This window comes from Chaetodon auriga, chromosome 1 (genome assembly GCF_051107435.1).
Source record: "Chaetodon auriga isolate fChaAug3 chromosome 1, fChaAug3.hap1, whole genome shotgun sequence".
In the NCBI taxonomy this organism is placed as follows: domain Eukaryota; kingdom Metazoa; phylum Chordata; class Actinopteri; order Chaetodontiformes; family Chaetodontidae; genus Chaetodon; species Chaetodon auriga.
Genome location: NC_135074.1, coordinates 30,507,377 through 30,532,771, shown reverse-complemented (window position 1 = coordinate 30,532,771; position 25,395 = coordinate 30,507,377). Strand labels below are relative to the sequence as shown.

The window sequence follows — 25,395 nt, the reverse complement described above, 5'->3', positions numbered from 1 at the left end:
ATCCCTCACCTAAACCAAACGGACGATTTCCACCAAGTGAGAAGACATCTGACAAATGTGCTACATGTGTGAAAGGACAACTCTGGACAACATCTGGACCTGAATCCATGGACATTGTCCAGAATTCACATGAGAAAACAGCTTTAATGTCTCTGCTACGTATTCAGGGCCGACGGCGGCATGTAGCAGTTATTGTTGTTGTTGTAAGTGTTGTCTCGTGTGATGCAGTTGCTTTTGTTTGTATGGAAGTTCCAAACAAAAGAAGTGCCACAATATTAGATAACGTTCACACAGTTAATCATAAAATAAACAAAAGGCTGTCGACTCCATCAACACAACGCTACAGTCATGAAAACACTGGTGCGAAAATGGAGTGATACTCAGAGGGAACACAAGTATTGGGAAAATGTCCGTTCAATAGCACAGCTGTCATTCAATCCGTCCCCGCTGTGACCCTCAAAGCGCTGAAAGAAGTCGGGAGCTGGATGTGAACAATGTCGGGAGGTGACAAAAGACGAGGGAGTTACCGTCAGAGTACGGCAGGGAGATGCGGTACTGTCCGGCCATGAAGACCTCTCCAACGTGGCTCAGTGTAATCTCTGTTCTTGGATCCTCGTCAATGACCAGGTTAACTGATTGGATGCAGGCCCCATCCAAATTCTGCAATTGAGACAAGATGGCTTGATAAAGCATGCTGGCATCGTCCCAAACAGCAGCGATTCAGATACACACCAGGACACAATGAGGGTGAAATAATGGGAAGAGAAGAAAACAAGAAGGGGAAAGAGAGTAAAAACTGTTGTACTCTCAAATATCGCCGCCTCCACGACACACAATGAGCTGTGTGGCTTCGTTTGTTTGACTGTTTGCTAGTCTGCAATTGTAGAAAAGTATAAATGAATAAAATAAAATGTAAATCCATTAAATTGAAATTTTAAATCAAAGTCATGCCTTTAAAAGGGCCAAGCCACACCAGTGGCCCCTAGAGGCTGCAATGTGTATTACAACACGCAACACAAAACTGCTTTTGAACTCTTCAGGTGTGTTCAGACAGAAACCATTTGTGTTTATCTGCCTTTGACAGACGATGTGCTGGACCAGCTGTTCAGACGTTAGCTGGCCATCGAGCAGTGGGCAGCGAGCATCGACCTGTGGGAGCATGTCCAGGTGTCTCACCAGAAACTCTTTGTGTTGTTTCCCTCAAGACCTTCTCCTTTCTCCTTTCTCCTCTTGGCTTTGTGCATTTATGAAGAGGATACATAAAGCCCTGAGATACACACATTTTTTTGGATTAAGTTGAAACACTTTCAGTTTATACGAATGCATCTTTGCATCAGTTCGCTCCCCCCGTCACATTTGTAGCTACTTGCATCATATATCATTATATCACAATATAATTTTGATATGTTGCGCACCAAGCAAAAGCGAAAGCAGAGTGACGTTACCTCCTGCATCACACTCAGACCACAAAAACACAAGGAACTATTTCAATGTTGTTTCAAACATTGGAGAGACATTGAAATGTGATCCAGGAAGCGTCATGATAAACCAAAGCTTAGGTCTCATGAAATGAATGAGGGGACCGTTGTTTTAGCAGTAGTGCTAACGTCTGTGGGAACAGTGATCTGACCCCAATCAGGTTGACCAGATCTTAACCACATGACATGACAGGAACTGTGCATTATGAGGAATGATCCTATGGACGACTCTGGAGGACAATGACAGCTGTCGCTCAACCATCCAGCAGCAAGTCAAACACTGACCGGTGCAGAGGTTGACGTCCAGAACCTCTGACAGTGCATCATATTGTAGAATAAAACCTGCTGCAACTGTCACAAAAAGTAAATACTCAGAGAAATCACAACTACTTAAAAACTGTACTTCAGTACTTATTAAAGTATTGTCAGTTACTCTGCCGCTCTGATATTTTAAAGTAAAGAGGTCTGCTGACAGTGAGCCATCTGCCTCTATGAATCGTCTCTTTCATAAGTGGCAGAGCCCCATGGCCGAGGTTTGAGCCCCCCCCCCCCCCCCCCCTTCTACTCTTCCCATCATTCACCTCCTGTTTTCGCATAACCTCCTCTCTGTCCAAGTCCCCCACCCCTCCAGCGCCTCTCTTCACCTCCCTCCTCACTACAAAGCCGTCCACAGCTCTGTCAGTCAGGCCAGATAAGGTAATCCTGTTCAGTTGGCTGTTAGAGGTCTCGGGCCTCTGCTCTGATGAGTGGGACATCTTATATCTCGCCTCCTCCCCTCCACCGCCCCCTGCTTGCTGAGCGGCTCAAAGGCTGCTGGGAAATTGCAGGCTTGGAGAGGGGGGAGAGGAGAAGAAGCTCTCAGTCTTTTGTTGCTTTTCATGTTCATTATCTGCCACAGTTTGATTGAGGCGTTTCCTCGAGGCTTTCGTTTCACTGAGTCGCAGCATGGCTCTTGGTCAAAAACGACCTGGGCTCAGCAGGGATTATTGAGCGCTTAAATTATGATATGATCTACATGACAGACAGCCTGCGTAAAGCTGTAAGCTGAGAAGCAGAACAGTTTGAGCGCAGAGGCTGAAGTGGGAGAAGTGTGCAAACAGTGAAGAGACGTTTGCCTCAAAATGTGGAAAAACTGTCACAACTGAACAAGAAGGATTTTTGAAAAATAAAATGACAACGATGCAGATTAAACGTAACTCACGGCTCCACACGGGGCGTTCTGGATGGTGACGGTGAACTTCCCTGAGTTGCGACTTTTGGCGAGGACATACTGGCATGTTGCAGGGAAGGTGTAGATCCGCCCGTCAAAGGATTGAAAGTACATGTCGCCGGTCACGGAGCACTCGCCTGGAGACAGTCAGACATTTTTCACTTACTTCCTTCATTCTTCTGCGGATGCTTTCGACCAGCAGACACCTGCTCAAGAGCACTTCAATGGCATGTTTTTCCATGATCTCTGAATGAAAGCTTCCTCTGGATAACAAGGGAGCTTTTTCCCTTCTTGTTCCCAAATCCAGAGGCCTTCTCTGCCCCGGCCTTGCTCTCTAATTAGGATGTTTCCTTTTCCCTTGTTCCTGACCAGGAAGCTTCCCTGTTTTTTGTCAAAACTAAACTGCGACACTTCAGCCCTCCTTACCGTTTTACTTCCTGTTTTGTTTTTGCTCTCAAACTTGAAAATATCATCCTTCATTGCTTATCGGGAAAGCATCCTCTGTCTAAACCATCTCTTTCACTGCTCATTATTGCGATGCTTTCTCCTTCCTCCTCTGCCTCGTTTGCCCTTTTATTATGACTTTGCTCCTTTTTTTCCTGCTGAATCAGAACGCCTCCTCCTTACTTGCCTTTCACCCTAACTAGAAAACATTTCCTTGCACCATAGGAAACATTTTCCTTACTTCACATTTGGCGGTTTGATGGTTTTTCCTCTCTAGTTCCTCAAGTAGGAAACTTCCTCCTTTCTTGAGTCCTAACTACAGGACTTTATACACACAGAGTATAGGAGCTGATTTGTTGAGAGCACCTTTGGATTGTAGTAAAATAATCACCTCCCATCACACGAACAGGCCTGCAGTACAGTTTGAGTAAAAACTGAACCACCCACTGAGGGAAGGCACAAACCTGGGCAGCTGTAGTCGGTGCAGTTCCACAGTCCACCCACACATGTGCTGAAACAGAAAGCAGAGACGTCCACAGGTGGGGAACATTAAAGGCTGAGCTAATCAGCAGGATCACTGACAGAAACTGGACACACTGAGGCCAGGTGGTCAGATCTGAGAAGATTAAAAGGACTGCATGAGGTCTGCAGGACAATATCCTGTTTTTAATACATTATGACATGTAATGCAACATGGTCTCACATGTGTCCACCGAGGGTTCATTTAAGATGGAAACGGACTGAAAGATGTTTATTAATAGATGCTATTTGAACAGCATGAAGCTGGATCTCCTCGCTGTTTCACGCGTTTGAATTTTCAGTATTTGAACAGCTCAATCAAAGCTGGGAGTGGATTCTTACAGGAGGCGGGAGAGAGATTAAACGATGCTCACCAGTTGTTGCATTCCTCCTGCAGCGTCTGCCCAGTTGGATAAAACATGCCGTGGTACTCACAGGGACAGTCAGAGGGCGTCACACAGCCTCCGTCCTCAAAGATCAGACCTGAGGAGAGACAACAGCAGAGACAGAGACAGATATACAGAAAATGATTGCTTCACAACATCTGGAGCTGAAGACATCAGAACACAGACAAGACAAAAGATGCTGTCCTGTTAATAAAAGATTCATTAATTTGGTGGGATATTTTAAGATCAGAACATGAGACAAACTATAATAAAAGGTGCACTTGCAGAAGTCTTCTACTACAGTAGATATTAAAATCTGAATAGAAAATCACCATCTGGACAGTAGCATCCGTCCAGGCAGGCCAGCTTGCTGTCAATGCAAGTTCGCTCCAGGTTGCAGGACGCCGGGCAGCAGCTGATGCATTCCCTGTGCTGCAGACCAGGTGAACACTGCTTCGCTGGTCACAAAAATTAAGCACAACACAGAATCAAAAAGTTTCTTCAGCTGGAAATTTTCAGTCAGACAAACACTGACAGCTTTAATATCAGAGCACCTGCTGTGTCTGAAGATAACACAGCAAACTGCAGCCTTAAAACTCATCTTAGGCTGCACCTCTCTCACACAAGTGAAGCGAGATAGATTAACAGCCCTTTATGTGTGTTAACTAGAAAACTAAACCATGTAGCCTGATAGATAACCTGAGACAGTAAACAGATCTGCTGCACTTGACTTTAGCAACAGTAAGCTAACAGTCATGTAAGCTAGGCTACAGCAGTGCTCATCTGGTGGCTAAAAATCATTTAAGATCATGTAGGTTAAACACAACTGATCAATAAAAATAGTGAAACAAAACAATATTATTAAAAACTGACAATTGTTACATAAAATAGACTAAAATGTACTCACTAATTTGAACTCCTGTGCCCACTACATAATTCTCTGAGAATGAACTGAGCGTAAAATTCAGCTGCTGTAGAGTTTGGTTGAACTGAAACGTGCAGCTTATTGGTCCTCTGTGGCAAAAACACCAGGAAAAAACGTACCACAGTGAGGAATGTGCTGCCGCCAGTCGTGCAGTGGGTGGTCGGCGTGGGCGCAGGCCCGGGCATACTCGCTGAACACCTGGCATACCACATCACCGCTGGGACCCGACCTTCAACAGAGCAACAAACAGAGAAGGACTATTTGAGTGGAGCCAGGAGAGGAGTGGCCATAAAGCTCGGTATGATGAGCTGGTCAAATAACTACCCACCAGCTGTGTCTCCATCACGGGGGAAAACTGGAGAATTGTCTGTTAATGAGCGAATCTTCCAACTAGCCTTTAATGGAAAGGTAGCGCTGAAGGTATGGCTGTCTCAGCTATGAACTCAGTCAAAGGTGAATTTGCCTCAGAGCTCAGTAAATCCTAAAGTCTTACTACTCTCTGCTCCAAAATCACTCTTGAGTTAATCATAACAGACTGCCAGAGCTAATGTTACTCACAGAAGGAGGGCACGTTCAGGATCATGGACCTGAGCCACCAAAAAATGCAAATGAGAGAGCTGTGAGTGGACTTTTAAACCAGAAGGTGACAAAAGGATGGAGGATCCGCGAAGTTTTTAGCATTGCTGTCTGTCAGGAATCACCAAAGCCAGAAATGACCAGACGTTGTCAGAACAGTAGAAATGCAGAAATGGTGCAAAAAGTGAAGGTAATATGAAAAACAGGGACTAAAATAACATTGTATAGGAGGTCAACCTGAGAAATGGCCTCAGATTAGTATCATTCATTCTGCTGAGTGACATTCATCGGATGAACATCTGGTAGACTCTGACTGAGAACTTGGTGACAGCCTGACAGCCAGGACAAAACGTATCTCAACAGGCAGATCTGGACCCGGTGGTCTTACATGCAGAGGTCGTTGGAGCAGCTGGCCATGTAGGACAGCGGGCTGACAAAGTCGTGGCAGCTCTGAAACGGTGGATCCAGCAGCATTGCACACACCTCCTCCACTTTCTGCAGCCACAAAACACACAGAGTTTTTCACTCATCATCCAAAATTCACGATCATGGAAAAGCAATTTTGTGTTGTATTTGCTGCTTTTGTCTGCAGCAACCTGCAGTTTCTATCAGGCACCTTACCAATAAGACATGAGGGTCGACTGCAGCACAGGGTGAAGGGAAGTCCGAAGGCACCGCGGGACATCGGGCCTCGTGTGGCTCCACCTCCACCCAGCTATTCCCAAACATTTCGATGTCATGAGTCAGCACACCTGACAGAGGGAGAAACAGGCCTGCTGTGCTGAAATGAACTATTTTTCAAGGCGTATTGTATGTTTTTAGTTTGATTTTCTATCATCCAGGCAGCCAGTGGTTTCAGGTCATTTCAGTGCTTGAGGTTCAGCTTCACAGGATCAATCTTTTCTGAGTGTTTGTCTTCTGCTTTTGATTGTCTGATCATCAACATCAGCTCATTACTGTGGCTGATTGTTCTGCTTCCTGCTTTGATCCAAATAAGCTCATTTCTGTCATCTTACCGACTATTTGTGGACTGCAGGCGTTCCATTTCCATTTTTTTGTTAATGAGGTAAAATGTGTCCCTGAACACATCCTCAGATGGTTGGATTGGTCAGATTTCAGTCTCTCTGGATGTGACCAGGATCTGTGTGTGGTTAAGTGCTGATAATAATCTGATCCACCGAGATGAAGGTTGAGGAGGCCTTAAAACAGGCTGAGCTGCTCTCACGCCCCACAGTCAGATTTCACCATTGATAACTTGAATAAGTGACTTGTTGCAAAACTCAAGTACAGTGCAAGTACTCTGACAGCTTTAATTGTGAATTTTTCTATACAAAAGTCGACTTGACAGAAAACGGCAACTATTTTGACAATCATTTAACTTATTTTTTACATGCAAAAAACTTCACAAATGTGATGATTTTCTGATTTTCCTTTTAATTATTTCAGTTTATTTTGATATTGTGAAGGTGTCACTTGGGGCTCTGGGTCTTTTTCAGAATTTTTACAAAGCAAACAATCAATCAGTTAATGGAGAAAATAATCACTAGTTGCAGTCCTTTGAAAATGGTTCAAAATGAGCTCCACGTCAATCGTCTACAACAGTACTGTGAATCACCGCTCGCTGGGTTATCACGTCACAGACAAAACGATCTTTACCGTAACTCGTCTTCAGGTCGTCCTGGACGTCGGCGTTGAAGTTCCCACACATGCCGCAGGTTCTGCCCACAAACTCTGGGCTGAGTTTGATGTAGACGGAGCCGCTGCGTCCCTCCCAGGCCAACGTGAAGCCGTGCTGCTGCGTCACCAGAACATACTGCGAGATCTGCTCCAGCTGCAGGTCGTGGATGTGATGAGGCAGCTGCAAACTAAACGCAGAGTCAGTGAATGCAACATGAGAAACCCGTGAGAAGAGAAAGCTGGAACAGATACACAAATCTGTCTCCTATATGAGGATGATCTGCTGTGTCGTGTGTGCTGACCTTTGGCCTTTGAAAGTCACGTTGGTGGCGTGCAGTCGGACCTCACCCTCCCATGGGAGGAAGAGGCTGACAGATCGTTGGCAGGCGTAGGGGGCAGAGCTACAGGCCGGGTCATTGTGGACCTGCAAACAGCAAGATGCAACGTGGAAACAAAGCACGCATCCGTTCATTAAGAAGCAGTAAACAGCCATTGACCTCCATTAAAAACACATCAGCGAGCCTCACTGTTGTGCCTTCAGTCCCACACACACCGTCCTCCTGCCACAAATACTCAGAGCGCCAAATGTGGATTCATCCGCTGCTGAAAATAGTCCCCAACAACTGCCCTATTTCCTCCTGTTTGAGTAACTTTTACTCAAAACTCCAGCATCCAGCTGTTTTAGGGAATTATTTATCATTTTAAGAAAGGACCTCGGTCAGTTCTGTGGTCCGCAGGATGACCAGCAGATAATACACCAGACACTGAAGAAAACAAGAAATAACTTGAGGAACAAAGAAATCAGAGACAAAAATTTTAGCTCTGGCTCTCCGTAGAAGACGATTAAACCCTGAAACTTGACCCTAAAAGTAACACACACACACACACACACACACACACACACACACACACACACCTCAGATTGGCATTCCTGAAGTGTTTGTCTGCTTCAAAAGAAAATGTCATCTCACCTCCGTCTAACACGTTCTGGTCGTTTGCAGGTTTTCATATTTTCTCTTTAATTGTAAAACTCATTCATGTTCCCTGTTAGGTTTGGTTTTCCCATACACAGACACAGTATCTGCTGCCTTTTCAGGGGAACAAAGTCCCGGTCTGTTGCAGATGCTTCCAAGGCATAGTGGGTAATTGCAGTATTTAATGGTAATTGACTCTAATAACCAGATAGCTTTCACTAATCTTCAGAGCAAATCTTTTCCTCAGGCTGAGACTGAACCTCGCAGAAGTCAGAAAGGAGAGTGTGTTTCGGAGCCCGACGCCGCCGAGTCCAACCTCTCCTCGATTGGGAGCGGGCGTCAGACCGAATCCTTCTGGGCAGCCTGTAGTCGGGAGGATTTATTTCGTTCCCGGCGCGGCTGAGTCTGAACTAACCTGGACGACAACGCTGGCCTGGGCGGTTTCCTCGCAGTCCCGCAGCAGAGTGTACGTACATCGACCGGGGAAGTAGTAGTAGAGGCCGTCGAAGGTCTCGAAGTTGTACTGACCCCACGTCCTGCACGTCATCTCCCGCTCAAAGCCAGGATTTGGAACTGAGCAGATAAAGTGGTGGAGAAAAGAAATGACTGTGGAAGGATTTCCCATCACTTAAGTTCAGTCTAAAGAGGAAAACATTTTGGAAATCCAGTTTTACAATCTTTGCTTCACACAGAAGAAATTAACAAAGTATTTTTGTCAACATTTAGTTTCAACTTCACCCTTTATGATAAACTGTCTCTTTTTGATGATTAATTAATCAAATTTTAGCCATTAAGAAGCTAAAAGAGGCTAAAAAGCTCTAATTGTTAATACTGCAATATTACTAATGAAGGTATTTAGCTTCTGAAACAAGACAAAATTAAGCAGATTACGGATGCAGAAAATGACAATGAAGGTGAAATGATCTCAGCCTGCTGGCAGTTTTTGGCCTCTTTTACAAAAATACAATTTCAGAACTTAATATAATGGACCAAAACACCTGGTAATAAGAATTGAGAAGAATTAAATTGTGTTAATTATGTAAACGAACAAACCAACTTTTAAAAAAGGCAGATTTGGCCTAATGAGTCCCAAAAGTAAACTAGTGTGAGTAATGTATTTTTGCCCTTAATAATAAGCATCAGTGATGATTTCAGTATGATAAAAAGCAATAAATTAAAACTAAGATAAGACTTTATTAATCACACAGGCAGCAGCAGTAGAAAGTAATACAAACAAGGGGGGGCATCAAAAACAATACTGATAATGGGGGAAAAATTGAATTTAAATAATAAAAATATTTTATTCATTTCATTTCATTCCTTCACCACCAACCCAGGGCAAACTTTTACTCAGTTTTAATTCTATGTTGTGAAAATAACCGCTAACGCTGTACTTCATGTAATCTTTTATCATTTAAACTGACCTCAGTGGGCTCTAACAGGAAGAAGGTCAGGTGTGTGGTTTACCTGTCTGACACCTGTGTCCAGTGGCCTGATACAAGCTGCAGTCACATGACTCCGACTGACGGCACAGTCCTCCGTTCAGGCAGGGAAACACACACGGCTCTGCTAATCAAACACACAATTACTCTGCTGCTCGTCAGGTAAGATGAAATCATTCTCCCTTTTCAGGTTGTTTCACCTGAATGTGACCTGATAAAGGTTTGCTGAGAGCAAGATGGTGTGTGACCGTGTGCAGGATTTCTGGTTTCTAATCATTTGATATTTCACAGGTTACAAAGGGAAGAAAGAATAGAAAAAGATAAAAGGTTTATGGAGTAAAAACAGTTTCGTGTTCAATAAAATTCATCCCAGTCGCCTTAAAATTGTCTTCTTTTCTGCATCATCACTAAGAGCCCCTGAAGCAGACAGCTCACTTTGAGCATCTGCAGCTGTGACTTTAAGGAAAAGTCGCCATCTGTAAGCAGTCAAATGTCCCAGTCACTGAACGCACCACCAAACACCAAACGATGGCTCCCCATCCTGCAGTAACACCATCTGCTCAGTGGGCTTACAGCTCGTCTGCCCAGTCAGCCACGTCCCACCCGAGCACAGGTAACATACAGGGGTTTGTGGGGGCAGCGAGGAATCAGATAAAAGCTATTTTCCTTCTGTTCACTGTGTGCGAGGGAGCTAAAACAGAGGGCTCGCTTGTCACTTTGGCTCTCTTTAGTCAGAACACCTGTCAGGTCTGCAAGGCTTTACACCGAAGACAGAAACAGATACAACAGCTAAAGCTACGAGTGTTTTCAGGATTCATTCATCTGCTACTGTTCAGTGCAGCCAAACGCGTTCCTACAGGAGGATCCTGCAGCACATAATTTAGACCAAACATTAGCAGGTCGTCGTGTGCTGCACATGTGTCAGGGTGTGGAGGTCACATGGTGGGTTTCATATCGTTCCACTGGTGGAAACTGGCTTTTGCATCTCGTCTCTGATCAGCAATTCTTCTCTTATCTTTATTCACTATCTCAGGAAATGAATTTATTTACTTTTTTTTTGCACAGAGTTAGAAAACACTCTCATGTCTGTGCACTAGGTGTGGAGCTGGAGTCGGGATGCTATTAGCTTAGCTTAGCTTAGCCTAAAAACAGTGGAAGCAGGGAGAAACAGCAGCTCGCCTGGTTTTGTCCAAAGCTCAAAATATTTCTAGAAACATTTTAAAGCTCACAAATTAACACATCGTGTCTTGTTTGTTTATTTGTGTACAAAATGGAATAAAAATGTTGTGTTTTTATGACCAGAGTTGTCTGCTGTGAGCATTTTTTGGTGACCAGCAGAAATGGTTGCAGTGACAATACAAACACAAATTGATTGCAATCATGGCTCCAACAAGCAATCACCACTGCACACTATTACTCCAGGTGATGTCAGCAGCACGAGGTGACACAGATGCACCAATTTTTCTCCAGGATTCTCTCATTTTTTAACTTTTATGCCATTAAAAAATTCTGTAACACAGTGACTTTAAGTCTGAAGTCTGAGGGATGTAGTATACACAGTATATTAAACATCCATACGAACCCTCATAAACCCACCTTGAACCCGCCGAAGCGATGACTTCAGAGCTTCCTTCGCCTGCCTGGTGAGCAGGGAAATATTAACTGGACGCTCGTCTGCTGAAAAGGCTCCGCTGACTGTGTTTCCTGGTACCAATGAACCAGGTGGTGATTGGTTTGATGGTACTGGGCTGGTCAGGGATTGGTCAGATGGTATTGAATTTGATTGGTTATGTGAGGTTAAGATGGATGGTACATAGAGTGATGTTTCTGAGCTGTTCATAGGTTGATTAGCTACTATTAAGGAGGTTGGTGAATGATTAGAAGATGCTGACATGAGATTGTCATGAGATGATTGGATTGATGTTTTTGAGCTGGTTTTTGATTGGCTCACTGGCGTTTGGCTGGATGCTGATTGGCTAGATTTTGTAGTTCTGGCTTCTGAATGGTCAGACTGACTGGCTGGCACTGTGTTTGTTGTTGATTGGCTGGAATTTGCTGCACTAGCTGGTGATTGGCTTGGTGGCGCCTTCTTTGGTGGTGATTGGCTGGCTGGTGCTGTGCTAGCTGGTGATTGGCTAGGTGGTGTTGTTCTGCTTGGTGATTGGCTAGGGAGTCCTTTCTTTGTTGAAGATTGAACAGATGGAACTGTACTGCCTAGCGATTGGCTTGCTGGTTCTGTGCTGGTTGGTGATTGGCTGGATTTTGCTGTGCTAGTTGATGTTGGGCTGGGTGGTGTTGTGCTGTCTGGTGATTGGTTGGGTGGTGTTGTGGTGCTTGGAGATTGGCTGGGTGGTGTTGTGCTGCCTGGTGATTGACTGGCTGGTGTTGTGCTGCCTGGTGATTGGCTGGGTGGTGTTGTGCTGCCTGGTGATTGACTGGCTGGTGTTGTGCTGCCTGGTGATTGGCTGGCTGATGCTGTTGTGGTTGGCGGTTGGCTGGGCTGTGCTTGATTAAATTGTGCCGGCTCAGTTGTTGATTGACTGGCTGGTGTTGTGCTGCTTGGTGATTGGCTGGATGACACCGTTCTTGATGGTGTTTGACTAGATGTTGCTGTGGTTGCAGATGATTGGTCAGAGCTGAGGGTCCATGAGGAGGTCGCCGTCCTCTCTGTGCTGGAGGACGTCAGGTTGGACACAGTGGTCCAGCTGACCAGTGAATGACTGGAGGAAGACGTGTTGGTTTCTAACACAGCAGCTGCTGTCTGGAGGTCCTTCAAGGAGAGAAACTGAATCAGCAGGTATTTCATGCAACAGTTGCAACCATTCAATCATAAAGCCATAATCTGATCCGGCCTAGCAGTGTTTCAGAGCCTCTTCCAACCAAATATATTAAATCTGATCATTTTCATATTGGGCCTTGGCAGTGTTTGACAGGAAGGAGCCGATCTCAGCGAACCAAAATGAAGTCCTTGTAACGCAGTCTGATTCTTTTAATTAATTCCACGAGTTTAATATAATATCAAGCAAATCTGGAAAAACAAGCTCGGCTCTCGGGTGACAGATTAACAAAGATTTGATTAAAATGTAAGACACCCAAAGCTTTTACAATTCGGCGTTTTGTTTGGGGGCAAAAATTCCTCCCAGAATTACGCTGGTTGTTGCCAAACGGGAGTCCCGGCTGGTGAGGATGGAACCGAGGCGGCGCTGGGAAAAGAAGAGGCTGGAGAGAAAAGAGCTGTCATCCGGCCTTCATTAATAACTCCTCTGTGACTTCCAACTCAGCTTTCCCATCCAGGTCGACAACCCCACCCTCGCCTCCACCGCCTCCCCCGCCTGTTTTCCCATTTCGGATGATCTTTGTTGGAAGAGATATGCAGCAAGTGGACGTTTGTGGAGCCGTTTCTGAACTAAAATGTGAATTTGTTTCAGTTGCTAAGTTTATGACAGTTTATGACGCAGAGCTGCTGCTAAGAAAGGGAGGTTTGGAGGTTTCAGAAGAGTAAAACTGGGAATATTGGGAATATTTTGGTCAGTAAAACTGTCAGATTTTAGTATTCAGACATTGAACTGAGAATGAACAGTGACGCAGCTTTGGTGTAAAAATACTGGCATTAGCGTCCAGAAACCTTCAGTCGAGCTTTGTTTCCACACTTTGAGCCTGTCTGGATACCTGAGCTCTCAAACCAGGGCTTTCATCTCGAGAGCAGGAACAAAGCAGATAGCAAAGGTGAAGGGTTGGGGGTTATGAGGGGTGGTTGAATTATTAATCACTGATCGGTATCAGGAGGAATCGAGACAGAGCGGGTCAAACAGTGTCGACCCAGATGTGACGATGCACCGACTGAACCATGAGTGAAGTTAAAGCTCAGAGATCGGACATGAGATAGATCTGCTCTCGATACCTGTGATCCGCGACCTGTGCTAATTGCTTTGTTCGTTCACTAACCCCCTATAGTTTGGACCGGATTCTCACGCCTCTCTGAGCCAAAGGGAAGCCGGACAAAAGGAGCGACAGCATTCAGGCTGATGGAGGCTCTGATAGAGGAAGAGCGAGACAACAGACCAGCTACTGTATATTCCTGCTGGGACTCGCTGACATGTCCAAACAAATGTCACCGTGGTATGTTTTTACTGCTCTTACACGCTGAGGTGCTCGTCATTTCCAGTTCATATCTCTGCGTGTCATCAAGGTGAGGTTTCACTCTGATCTCAGGGGATCTTTGTACTTACATGTTTCAAAGACACTTGACGTGTGTTTTTGTTTGTTTGGATTTTTACAATGAAAAGAAAACTAGAATATCACAGTAAAACTGCACAAATGCAAATTTAAATCAAATAGTGGTAATCTATAAAATAAATAACTCTGAAGATGTTGAGAATCTGTACACATCCCATAAAATATATACCATATATAGTGTTTACTTATGTATTTATATCCTTGTGTATATTTAAATTGGATATATATTTTAAAATACATCTCCTGCTGTACATACATTGTCTGTGCAGCCAAATCAATAAGCAAATATTGTCAGTATTTGGAGTTTATGCTGTAACACTGGGTGTAAGTGATGGGATTTAAAGCCCTTCAGGCGACGCTTGCTCTTTTCTCTTCTGCAGCTCTGTGTTTTGGTGTGAGCGCTGCAGATTTTCGGGTGATCTCTGGATGTGTGTTTGCCGCCTGAAGCAGCTCCCTCAGCATCAGCGATCAATGCGGCTGCCTACCTGCCCTCCCTGGGAAGCGGTGTCCCATTTCTGCTGCTTTATCCTGCTGCTCCCGCTGCTGGGACAGAGAGAACAAGGAGAGGTTTGTTCCCGCGGCAGCGTTCCCCCTGACACCACAAACCCACCGCCGACCAGGAACCAACCAAACCACCAAAAACCCAGCAGCCACAGAAAGAAACCCCCAAACTATCAATCAACAAGCTCCATGAAATACTACTGAGAAAAGACCTAAAACAGCCAGAGCTGCAACTCACAATCAGTTCCAACATCACTGTAATCTGCAGATTATTTTCTCAATCAATCAACTAATCGGTTGGTCTATAAAATGTCAGAAAGGTGAAAAATGCAGCTTAAATTTTTCCCAAGTTGACTTATTTTGTGCAACGAGCATCCAAAAGCCAAAACTTGTCACAGAGGACCAAAACGGCCAAAATTCACATTTAAGAAGCAACAACCAACACATTTATTGTCAATTTTGCTTAAAAAAAAAATTACTCAAATGATTAATAGATTATTGAAATCAGTGGAAGTTGCCATGATGTTCTCTCAATCAGCTAATGGATCATTTGGCCTTTGCTACAACAATAAAATGTTTGGGTATATTATAATTATTATTATTATTATTATTATTATTATTATTATTACATTAAGAAATTATTACTTTTACAAATCAGCAGATATGGGGAACAAAACACAAAATGCTGAAAATATATGAAATAATAAAATATAAAGATGATAAATATCCTGTATAGGAAGAAAACATGCATGCAAATAGCATCAAACTAAAAACACAATTCATTAATTTGTAATCATGATAAATTCATTAAAACAATACTTTGCTATTTGAATCTGGAAAAATGAACTCACTTATTAAATTCACCCCAGTTAGAAAGGTTCACTCTCTCAACACCCCAGGACAGATGCGCTGAAATCAAGGGAAATTCATTCATTCATTCAATAATTAATGAATAGATCTGAACAAATTGAATTAATAACAGCTGAGAAAGTCAGTGTGACTCAGATAAAAGGAGAAGAAATAAACTGAAAAGTAAATCCAGATATAAATGTGAGGACAGTTTTAGCTGAAGCTGCACATGTGGAGGATCAACCTGCTGCTTTCTTCATTTATTCTAAACTCCAGAAAGGAGGAAGATGAAGAACACTGAAGAACCTGTTTCCACTTTCATTCATCTTCCTGCCTCATAAACAGCACATCAGAGCCTCGTGAGTGTTTCCCCCGCGCAGGTGACTCACCTTGATAAATTAGGATGAAATAGAAAGGTAATAAGTGAAGAAGCCTTTTCCAGCTCCGTCTTAAATGAGGATCCATTCGTGTTTCGCGGATCCGCAGTCAGTCGGGTTTGGACAGCATCACCTGGTGAAAACCCTCCGGCTGGACTCCCGCTGCTCCCTGCGCTGCTCCATCCGGCTCATCCCCGAGCGGCCCGCCGCGCGCCTCAAGAACCGATGTACCTGCTCATTAGCATAAAATATGCACAGGTGGGCGCGGCCGAGACGGACCACCTAACGGACGCACAGGTGCTCTCCTGTGGAGTTTATACTGATGAACAAACAGCCAACACCTGGAACTAAAACCGCTTCTTTTTGCAGATTTACTTTGATTTGCTCAGAAAATTTCCAGTTAAATAAAATACGTAACAAAACTTCAAACCCAGAGGAACCATCAGTTTAAACACAAAAGGTAACACACACAGAGCTTCAACACCTGAACCTCCGAGGTGTAACTGTGCGGCCGTGAGAACAGCGCCCCCCCGTGGCTCACAGCCAGCGGAGCGTCTCAGCCACCTGTGGAGGGAGCAGACGTCATAGAAGATAAATCCTCTGTTCTTATTTCTCAACGGCGAGCGCTCAATTAGTCAATGTTTACTTAAAAATGACTGAGTGGTTTCATCACGTTTGAAATAAATGAATATACTGAATAAATTCAGGCAAACTGACAGATTTCAGACAGACTAACTCTGCAAACTAGAGCAGACTGTCAGGACAGGTACGGTGCTCTCTGGATGAATCTTTGACTGTAAACCCAACATTAAACCCAGACTTTGTGCCTAATGTAGCTTCCAGGGTCATTAGTGGGCTTCAGAGAAAGTGTCGTCCTGTCTGCTGGAGGTCGTCTGCTCGTTGTTCAGACTGTGACGACCTGATCTGAACCTGAACATATAACCCTCTAATACCTGACAGGAAACATAAACCCTGGATATGGCTGGGGTGACCCCAGTGTCACCAGCTGCACAGACTGGTATTAGCATGTGAAAAGTCTGGTTTTGGGCAGAGGGAACGCTTCCTGCGTCTGTCTGTCTGCTGTCTGGGTAAAAAGGCCTTTGACTGACTGAAGCCCTCAGAGACCCCAAAGGGCTTTGTGTCGCCCAGCCAGGAGGAGGTGTCTGCTTTCATAAATGGAAACGGGGGGGGGGGGGGGGGCTGTAAGAGGTAACGCTAAAAAAGTGGAAGTGAGATCTGATTTTTTTTTTATGTGGGTCAAGTCTCTTAATCTCACATTCACACTGAAGCATCCCTCTGAGGCGCAAGTCTTCTGCCACACACACACACACACACACACAGTACTGGAAACCTGGCGCCTGCTTTGTGCCCTGCAGACGGCTCGTTAAAGCCTCCATGAAATGACTGCCTGTCTGCTGTAGATTTGTGTGTTTCTGCGTGAAGTTAGATGTTGTCTCACCACCTAAAGAGTAAATCTCATGTTTTCCATCTCAACACCGTCAACCTGTTTGTGGCGTTCAGCTCCACAAAGAGTCTGCAGCTGCGCCAACAGCTCTGTGAGACTACACTGAGGCACATGATGCTATGAGCTAAGTGCTAATATCAAGCTGATGTTTACATTTACTATTTTAGCTTAACATGTTAGCATGCTAACAGTAGCTATTGACAGAAAGTACAGCTGAGGCTCACTGGTGTTTCACGTGTTTAGTCATAAACCAAAGTACAGGACAGAAAAAACAAAGTATCTGATGCTAGAAAAAAAAAGATCATCAAAGTATTTATACTTCATCCTGAGGGAGACATGAACGTCCATGGTGCTGCTGAATTGTACTGACAGGTGTTTCTATTATTTAGTCCACCTCATTTGCATCAATGAGTGCAAGCTGAATAACAAATGCCTTACTGTGTGATGGAAAACAGCTCAACAGCACCACAAACCACACCCTCCAACAGCCGAACACCTTCATGAAGGGGGACTTAAAGGACCAGTGTGGAGGATTTAGTGGCATCTAGTGGTGAGGTTGCAGATTGCAGCGCCTCACCCTCCCTTTCCAAGTGTGTCGGAGAGTCTGTGGAAGAGGAGCCGCTCCCTCAGGAGATACAAAGACTGTGAGGTCATGAAAAGACAAATTATTTTCAGGTGATTATACACTAATGAAAACAAACAAATCGTACACACTGGACCTTTAACGGAGGAGTGCTGGACCGCGTTAGTTTTAGCTAAGTGTGCCTAATAAACTGGCAGCTGAACGCAGCTCGTCTCTACTAACATGAACAGACCAGATTCGACTCTTTCTGGAGAAAAATGGCAGCACGAAGCAGGAAACATGCCGAGCACAAAAGGTTATAATTTACATGTTTAAGTGGCTGCTGACATCCATCCCTGACTGTCACCTGTGCAAACTGTACAAGCAGATCAACGACCAACAAAACCAGGCGCAACAAAAACATTCACTGTTTGGAGTTTGTGTCACACGTCAACGCCTGCGCTCTAAAACAAACTACGACATAAAGAAGGCAACAAAGAAACTGAACATTCAAAGATCTCTGAGCCACAACTTCCACCTGCTCATTTATGGAGTTTATATTTGTGTTTGTGAACAGAGAAATAAAGTTCATGAAGCGCTTCCAATAATGCTGATCGGATAGAAGCTTTTATTTGTCTTCAGTATCTTGTTACTAAATATTTTTCCTCTAAAAATCACAATAGAAGAAATATTCTTTCACAAGATCACAGAAAAATCAGGTGACTCAGCCGCTGCAGGTATCAGCTTCCTGAGGCGAAAATCTGATCAACTCAGGATAAATTAATCTGCTCGCCTGTCAGGACGGGAACAGCAGAGGGACAAACTTGTGATCTTTCTGATAACAGGAGGACAAACTGTGCAAATTCAATTGGTTTTCTGTAATCTGTTATCTTTGATTAAGACTTTACGCTGGAATCGTGACCTCGAGATGAAACAAACGAGTGTCGTGTCCCCTCTCAGCTTCTGTACATTTCAAATCAAAGGCAAGTTCTCACACAGACTAAAGACAAAGGATCTTGAAAAAGGGCTAAAACGTCTCACTATCTACACACCAGGGAATTAAAAATGCATAAATATGTACACAGAGTTTTGTTCATAGGTGATAAATCCACCCTCTGAAAGATTGGACACATTTGAAAGAAGACAGCTGTCGGAGAAGCTGAAAACATCAGAGTATGTACAGGATGGGATGAGCGTGGCCAACTGAAAACATCTGTTTCAGGTTTGCTGTTTCTGGGGATTCTGGGGTCAGACACAGATATTCTGTATTTTTGAACAGAACCTCGTCATTAGAAATTAAATCCAGACAAACAAACTGAGCCTTTGTTTCCTTTGAGGAACTTCTGCTGCTTTCTGTTTTTAGCCTTAAGATGATCAAACACCTCTAAAGTGAAACAGCAGATAAACAGGTTTCACGCTCCTCCTGCACTGTGTGAACGTGTGTGGATGTGTGTGTGTGAACTCGGGGGTCTTTGGATTGAGAGTCCTGCACACTGCCCGGCGTGCTGCGTTATCTGGGCCGGTGGTTGGCGAGCAGGAAGTCTTTGTCTTTGCAGGTGAGGCAGAGTTTGAGGTTCCTGAGCGAACCGCCGGCGGAGTAAAACGCCCAGACGCCCATCAGGAACAAGATGACGTAGGTGGGAACCAGGCTGGCCACGTACTCGGGGTTCTGGAAGGTCTGGGAGAGAAGAAACAAATATCAACACAAAACATGAAAACACACACGAACTGGCCCTCATCGACCTGCCCCTCGACGCTCAGCAACACTCACCAGACAGGAAACGATGAGGTGGCTGATGACGACGGCAGCCACCGCCCACCAGCGCTGCTTCTCACAGGCGTCGAAGAAGACGACGCCCCAGAACATGTGAAGCAGGATGATGGCCATGGTCATGAAGGCTGAAAGGGGTCAAGAGTTAGATGCAGGATCCTCTAACGCACATTTTCCACATCACGAACGTCAAAATGCCGAGTAAACTGTAGATGATAGCTTCAATTCAGTTTTGTACAAACACTGGAAAATTCTGTGAGCACTGGCACCTGAGGACAGGAAGTAGTGCTGCGAGTCTCCGTGGATCCCCACAGTCCCCGGCCCCACGGAGTCGGCCAGGATGTTGACCACGGAGAACGCTCCACTCATGAAGCCGAAGCCGAGGCCGGACACTGAGACACAGAACGGCAGAGGAACCTTTTATTCCACTGCTACATTTTACACCAATATCTGACTGAAACGTCGACGCGACCAATATATAATCAGCTGATTTTAATGTAACACAGATGTATCGGTGATGGAATAACAAGAAACTGTGTAGCAGAAATTATAAATATGAGTTTCAGGTCATTTGGAAACAGAAAATGTGCCTCGCTGCGACAGAAAAGCACAGAGGAGTTTATTTCTGAACTGTAAAACTTCTCTCAGCACACTATTCTTAAATCACCAGCTTTAAAGGATTCAGTGAGTTATCGCTGTTCTTCTGTGACTCATTAGGTCTCCTCTGTCTCGTAAATGTCCACGTGTCAAAGTCCAGGCCCCAAGTTTGGAAGGCAGGTTTTTTTTTTTTTTAAGATTTCAGACCCACACAAGACAGAACACAACCGAGTCCACAGCCTGAGGACGAGTACACCTGTGACAAGTATGATTTTAATGTGGAAAAAACGGGGGATTGTACCTTTAATAAATGAGTACTGGGTGAAATATAGTTATCAGATGTTATTCAAAATCTCAGATGTCAACATAGAAGGAGTCAACAGATCGTGATGTGAGGTGCAGGCTAACGGTACCGTAGGCCAGCTGCCGTATGGAGATCGGCATGGTTTCCTCCTGACTGAGAGTGAGGAGGCCTTCATTCGCTTTCCTGCAGGGAAACACACACACACACACAGCAGTGTTTCAGTTTCACTGCAAGCTGTAAACAACAACATCAATAGGAAGTATGTGTGTCAGCGAGTGGAAGATGATACGAGCTGCAACAATGAAGCTTTAAAGGTGAGAAACTGGAACAAACTGGGACACGTCGACGTCAGAAACAGGCTGGGAAACTACAGGTCAGGGTCAGATACTGATGACGATTACGCAGAAGACAAAAGACAAAAAGATTCACGCTGAATAGAATCAGACCGATCGTGTCGGTTTGATGACAGACGGTGTTGAGGAGGGCTGCGTGGAAAGCCGTCAGACGGCTGTGAAAACTGTGGCGCCGACTTACTTCAGCAGCTTGTAGTAAGCGAAGCGGAAGGTTTCCTGCAGCAGGACGGACAGCACAACGCCGAAGATGAGGAGACCTTTCTGCTGCGCGGCGCTGTCCTTATTACTGATCTGAACCGAGATGAACCACACCAGAGAGGACAGCAGCAGAGACACCAGCCAGAAAAATGCCCTGAGAAGGAAAACAACAGAAACATACACAGTTAGTTTTTGGGAAAAGAAAACTCAGAAACAGGCAGGTATGACGCGAACTTAGCGATAGCAGATGCAGCCTAACATCTGTACTGACCTGGTTATGTTTTATTAGGCCTTTGTTAAGGTTTTAGGAGTCACAAATGGCTGTGAATGTGGATGCAGACATGATGTCTTGCAGTATAAATAAAAACCTGAAAGTAGGCAATTCCCTCAGGGTATTCACTTTTAGACAGGCTGTCCATTTTTGGAACAACACCAGCCTGAGGGCTAGACACAAAGCTAAGCTTTAAGGCTCATTAAGGAGGAGATGGAAGGACATGAACGTTAATTTCCTAATCACTGATGTTGTGACATAGCAAACCTACAAAATCAGACAAACTGAACAAAAACACAGATTCTGAACAAAGACACACATTCTGAAACCAAATTCATTAAAAACTTTTGTTTACAAGCCGACTTCTCTAACTTCCCTCTTCTGTTACTCCCTAAACTAGATACCATTGAATTATAAACTGATTGAAGCTGTGAAGCAATTTATTTGTCTTAAATTAATTAAATTCCCACAACATATTACATACAATATAAATCAGTGATGACACCTTCAAGCTGGACGACACTTTTTTTTTTGTCCTTGGTAAATTTATTAACACTGGTCTGCTTCTGATAAAGCTAATGTACTGTTAATTGATTCTGTGCAGTTAGCCAAAGGAAATAATGTGACATTTTTGTCTTTTAAAATGTCAAATATCCCTAAAACTACTTAAGAAGTTATGTTTAGTTTCGTTAATGCGGCCTGTTGTAAGAGATGGACGACAATCAGTGCAACTCACTAGTGAGACGTTCACGGGTTCACCACTATGACACATTATATCGTGCACTGCTGATCATGTTTGACCCTTTTTCTCGACACCATTATCTCATATTTCCACAATTCCACATAAACCCAAATGGGAGTCTGAGGAGGAACAATACCAGCAGGCAGACACATTTGGATACGGAGAAACGGCAGAAACAGGCTCCCACAGTCAGTGGTTAGGGTAAAGTGGTAAAGTCAATGCTGCCTCTGGCTGTAAATCAGAGATCGTTGGGAGTCTAAAACCGGATATTTGAGTTACCGTCTCTGGTGTGACTTAGTGTTTAAGTGTGAGAACAAACCTGGACAGCTTGCACTGAGGAACTGTATGAGTAATAAGAGAAAAAGTAAGTGTTATAGCAGGATGTCCGACAATGGAAGCAGCTAGCAGCTAGCGGTTAACTAACCAAGCTGTCTGTTAGCTAGCAAGCTAGCTTACAGAAATACCGGTTTTTATCTCATTAAACGCGACAGTAGCGCCGGTTCCACACTGCTACGATAAGAGTTAGTTTACTATGACCCCACTTTGACGGAAATAGATGAACTCTCACCCTGCTATGAGGAAAATAACCCTCAGCGGTTCCCGGGCGATGGTAAACAGGAACAGAGCGATGGCTGGGCCGAAGGCGATGAAGGTGCAGCCGAAAAACACCGCCGCCGTCATTTTGGCTCTTGTCGGGGAAATGAAGCGACCAGCAGCGCGACCTTAAGCGCCTCGTCCGGTTCCTTCAAAGGGTCACTGACAGAGTTTTATCTGTAAATCTTTCAAATAATAACCTGCCGTTATCTGTAAAGGTAAAGCTGTTACTTCCCCTCTACTTCCACTAGCGAATCACAGGGTCTTCTCCTGACGTCACACTTCCTCACGTGACCAAGAAAAAAAACGTTTAAGCTTTATTGCCAAAAGAAATGTTTACAGAAACATATTAAAACCATTACTTAACTTTTATATATATATATATGTATATATATCCTGATTTATCCATGAAGGGCACGTCCAGTGTGTTCTAGCACACTCTTTCTTTTTAACAATTCATCAAATTATCACCATGAAACACAGAGAAGCACCACACCACATATTTATTCTATCAATTATACAACTTTCCAACAACATGGACTCACATAACACAGAGAAATGAATCACGCTGGTCAACAGCAGAACGACACATTGATGTTCAAGCTTCTGTCTCGAACATCTTCTTCCTGCCGTCCATCCCGGCTTTGTCCTCAATGTTCTTCCTCCAGTCGCCTGTTTGCTTCTCCTGAGAGAAACACGTGGGGAGGAAGGAGCAGATTCAAATCACCAATGATCAATCGTCTCTTATTATTTTGTGGATGAGAAATGAAGGTTTTCAGTCTGCTCTGAGTGAACTGAAGTTTGATCTCAGGGATGAAACCACAGAATTTAAAGCAGCGGGAGGAATCAGTTAAATCTGAATAAAAAGTGTAAAATCTGAAGCACCCACCTCCTCCTTCACCTCCTTCTTGACCTGCTTCAGGTTGGCTCTCAGGTCCATGGACACTTTGTGCTTGGAGCCCAGCAGAGCGGCCAGCATGGCGTCGGCCGACAGCCGCACCTTCTTCAGGGCCGGTTTCTTAAACTTCCCCTTCAGATCCTGAACCATCAGCTTCAGGTCCTCGATCTGACCGAGAAGACAGTCACTCAGACATGTGTGTGTGTGTGTGTGTGTGTGTGTGTGTGTGTGTGTTTAAAGATTAAAAACATGATTCAAATGAGTTTGTCTCTGAGCTGTTTTTCATGGATTATTGAATTCCCGCTGCCAGGAACACACCACAGTGTGCTGTGGTCCTTCGGAGGACACTTCAGAAGACAAACCTCCTTGTTGGACTTGGTCACTTTGATCTCCATGTCGTATCGCTCGTCATCCACCAAATCGATCTGCTTGTGAAGTTTCCGGCACAGCTCCTGGTGTTGTTGTAGACAGGACAAGAAAGAACTGAAGGATTCAATAGAAACTTTATTCACAAACATGACAACAACAACAAACAGAGAATCCAGACTGTCAAGACAATCAGAGTAGAACAGAGGTGAGACTGAGGAGAAAAAATGTCCTCCCTCCTGCTCAGACTGCAGATGAGAGTTGGTGGATTTTTGTGTCTCTTGCCAACGACAGCAGCTGGTAGGAGGACAATGAGAAGAGAGGGGAGCACTTCATTTTAACAGAGTTTTACAGCGATGATGTTTTTCTGTTTGTTTTTTTTAGCATCACATAATTGGAGCTCCCGTGGGTTGTTTTTCCCATAGGGCTCCAGTGTCAAGGCCTCATGGGAGCCGAATGCTAAAAAAAATAATCATTATGTGTTTGCTAAAATAATAATGTGCTCAGATGTTCAGGGCAAGTACAGAAGAACACAAACATTTAGTTTAGAGCATGAGCTGACGGTGGATATCAGCTCTGCTGCTCTGCAAACCTGCGTCAGCCATGTTTGTGGACAAATCACCTGAGCTGGAGGTGGAGGTTTACCTGGAGCTCCTGCATGCAGCCGGGCACGGACAGCGGGGTGCAGTTCTCCTCCATGTACTTCATCTTCTCCCTCTCAGCCTCCTGGGCCTCCTCCTCCAGCATCGCCTCACCGATCTGCAGCAGCAAGCTCTGAGAGGAAGAGGAGGAGAGCTGAGAGCAGCACATCAGGGGCAGACGATGAAGGACGCCCACGATGTGTTATTTAAGTGTGTGTGATATGATATCTTATTATTATAGTTTGTTCTGTGGCAGGTCTGTCCTGTGTTGTGTCTTTAAACGTGTAAATGTCACATTTAGCCTAATGTTTGTATGTAGTCAGCAGAAATAAAGTCTAAACTGTCTTTTAGTGAATTTTAGTGCAATTATCTCAATATCTATTCATTAACTTTGTTAGAAATGCTGCATTTTTAAAGTCTTGCTTATATTATTTTCTTGTTTTTCTGCCTTTTCTTATTGTGCCGCATTCTTGGCAAAAACACCTCCAGAGATTTTGATCTTCAGAGAACATCCTGGTTCAACACAGAAGAAAAAAAACTGATGAAAAATAATAAAAGAAATTTAGAAATGCTAAATATGCAAGTCTGAGATATGCTGAACAGGGCTGCACTTAACGATTATCTAACAGAATAATTGTTTTGCCTGCACTTTTTTTTTATTTTTCTATTTTTTGCAGGAATTCATCTAATCTTTGCTTTTTTTCTGCTGACTTACTTCATAATCTCACCTTGTCAGGCCTCTAAATGTCATTCAAACAGAAATAAATAAATCGCTGCTCGGTTGACTCTTAACCCACAGACGTATGCAACCCTTGACAACATCACTGCTTTGTTTTAAGAAGCCAGAAGCCAAAAAAGGTTGAGAATCGCTGCCACAGACAACATCCCATAAAGGCTGTTTGCAGGTGAAAAAGCATCTATTTATTTGTTGGATTAAAAATGATAATTTCAGGGTTAAAACCAGTTTTGTGAACACTGACAGGCCCTTTGCTCCGTCTTTCCTTCTCCACGCAAACTAAATGTGTGAGCCTCTCCTTAA

At 44.1% G+C, this 25,395-nt stretch overlaps 3 protein-coding genes across 6 annotated transcripts in view; all 3 read right to left on the bottom strand.

Annotated features, from left to right (window-relative positions):
* The window catches only part of otog (otogelin), a 50,514-nt gene extending 34,832 nt beyond the window's left edge, over window positions 1–15,682 (bottom strand). Inside the window, exons 1-16 of the mRNA XM_076728206.1 lie at window positions 15,607–15,682; window positions 15,220–15,277; window positions 14,353–14,410; window positions 11,843–12,401; window positions 9,657–9,755; window positions 8,605–8,762; window positions 7,518–7,639; window positions 7,195–7,403; window positions 6,160–6,290; window positions 5,927–6,033; window positions 5,082–5,191; window positions 4,370–4,495; window positions 4,026–4,134; window positions 3,597–3,643; window positions 2,680–2,825; window positions 528–660 (exon numbers count right to left, since the gene is read on the bottom strand). Of these exons, the coding sequence (XP_076584321.1) occupies window positions 528–660; window positions 2,680–2,825; window positions 3,597–3,643; window positions 4,026–4,134; window positions 4,370–4,495; window positions 5,082–5,191; window positions 5,927–6,033; window positions 6,160–6,290; window positions 7,195–7,403; window positions 7,518–7,639; window positions 8,605–8,762; window positions 9,657–9,755; window positions 11,843–12,401; window positions 14,353–14,410; window positions 15,220–15,277; window positions 15,607–15,682 (2,248 nt within the window). The remainder of the gene's footprint in view (window positions 1–527; window positions 661–2,679; window positions 2,826–3,596; window positions 3,644–4,025; window positions 4,135–4,369; window positions 4,496–5,081; window positions 5,192–5,926; window positions 6,034–6,159; window positions 6,291–7,194; window positions 7,404–7,517; window positions 7,640–8,604; window positions 8,763–9,656; window positions 9,756–11,842; window positions 12,402–14,352; window positions 14,411–15,219; window positions 15,278–15,606) is intronic.
* A 2,542-nt stretch (window positions 15,683–18,224) lies between these two features.
* aph1b (aph-1B gamma-secretase subunit) lies at window positions 18,225–22,743 on the bottom strand. Its single transcript, XM_076734173.1, has 6 exons — window positions 22,426–22,743; window positions 20,828–20,998; window positions 20,403–20,476; window positions 19,662–19,784; window positions 19,393–19,520; window positions 18,225–19,299 (listed from the first exon to the last, which is right to left on the bottom strand). The coding sequence occupies exons 1-6, from the start codon at window positions 22,536–22,538 to the stop codon at window positions 19,132–19,134; spliced, it is 777 nt and encodes a 258-aa protein (XP_076590288.1). The 5' UTR covers window positions 22,539–22,743; the 3' UTR covers window positions 18,225–19,131.
* A 128-nt stretch (window positions 22,744–22,871) lies between these two features.
* LOC143322843 (troponin I, fast skeletal muscle-like) overlaps window positions 22,872–25,395 on the bottom strand; it is a 5,032-nt gene continuing 2,508 nt past the window's right edge. For all 4 annotated transcript variants that reach the window (XM_076734257.1, XM_076734231.1, XM_076734242.1 and 1 more), the window contains 4 exons: window positions 24,361–24,489; window positions 23,712–23,801; window positions 23,341–23,517; window positions 22,872–23,136 (listed from right to left, as the gene is read on the bottom strand). In XM_076734257.1, the coding sequence (XP_076590372.1) occupies window positions 23,050–23,136; window positions 23,341–23,517; window positions 23,712–23,801; window positions 24,361–24,489 (483 nt within the window). In that variant the 3' untranslated portion in view covers window positions 22,872–23,049. The remainder of the gene's footprint in view (window positions 23,137–23,340; window positions 23,518–23,711; window positions 23,802–24,360; window positions 24,490–25,395) is intronic.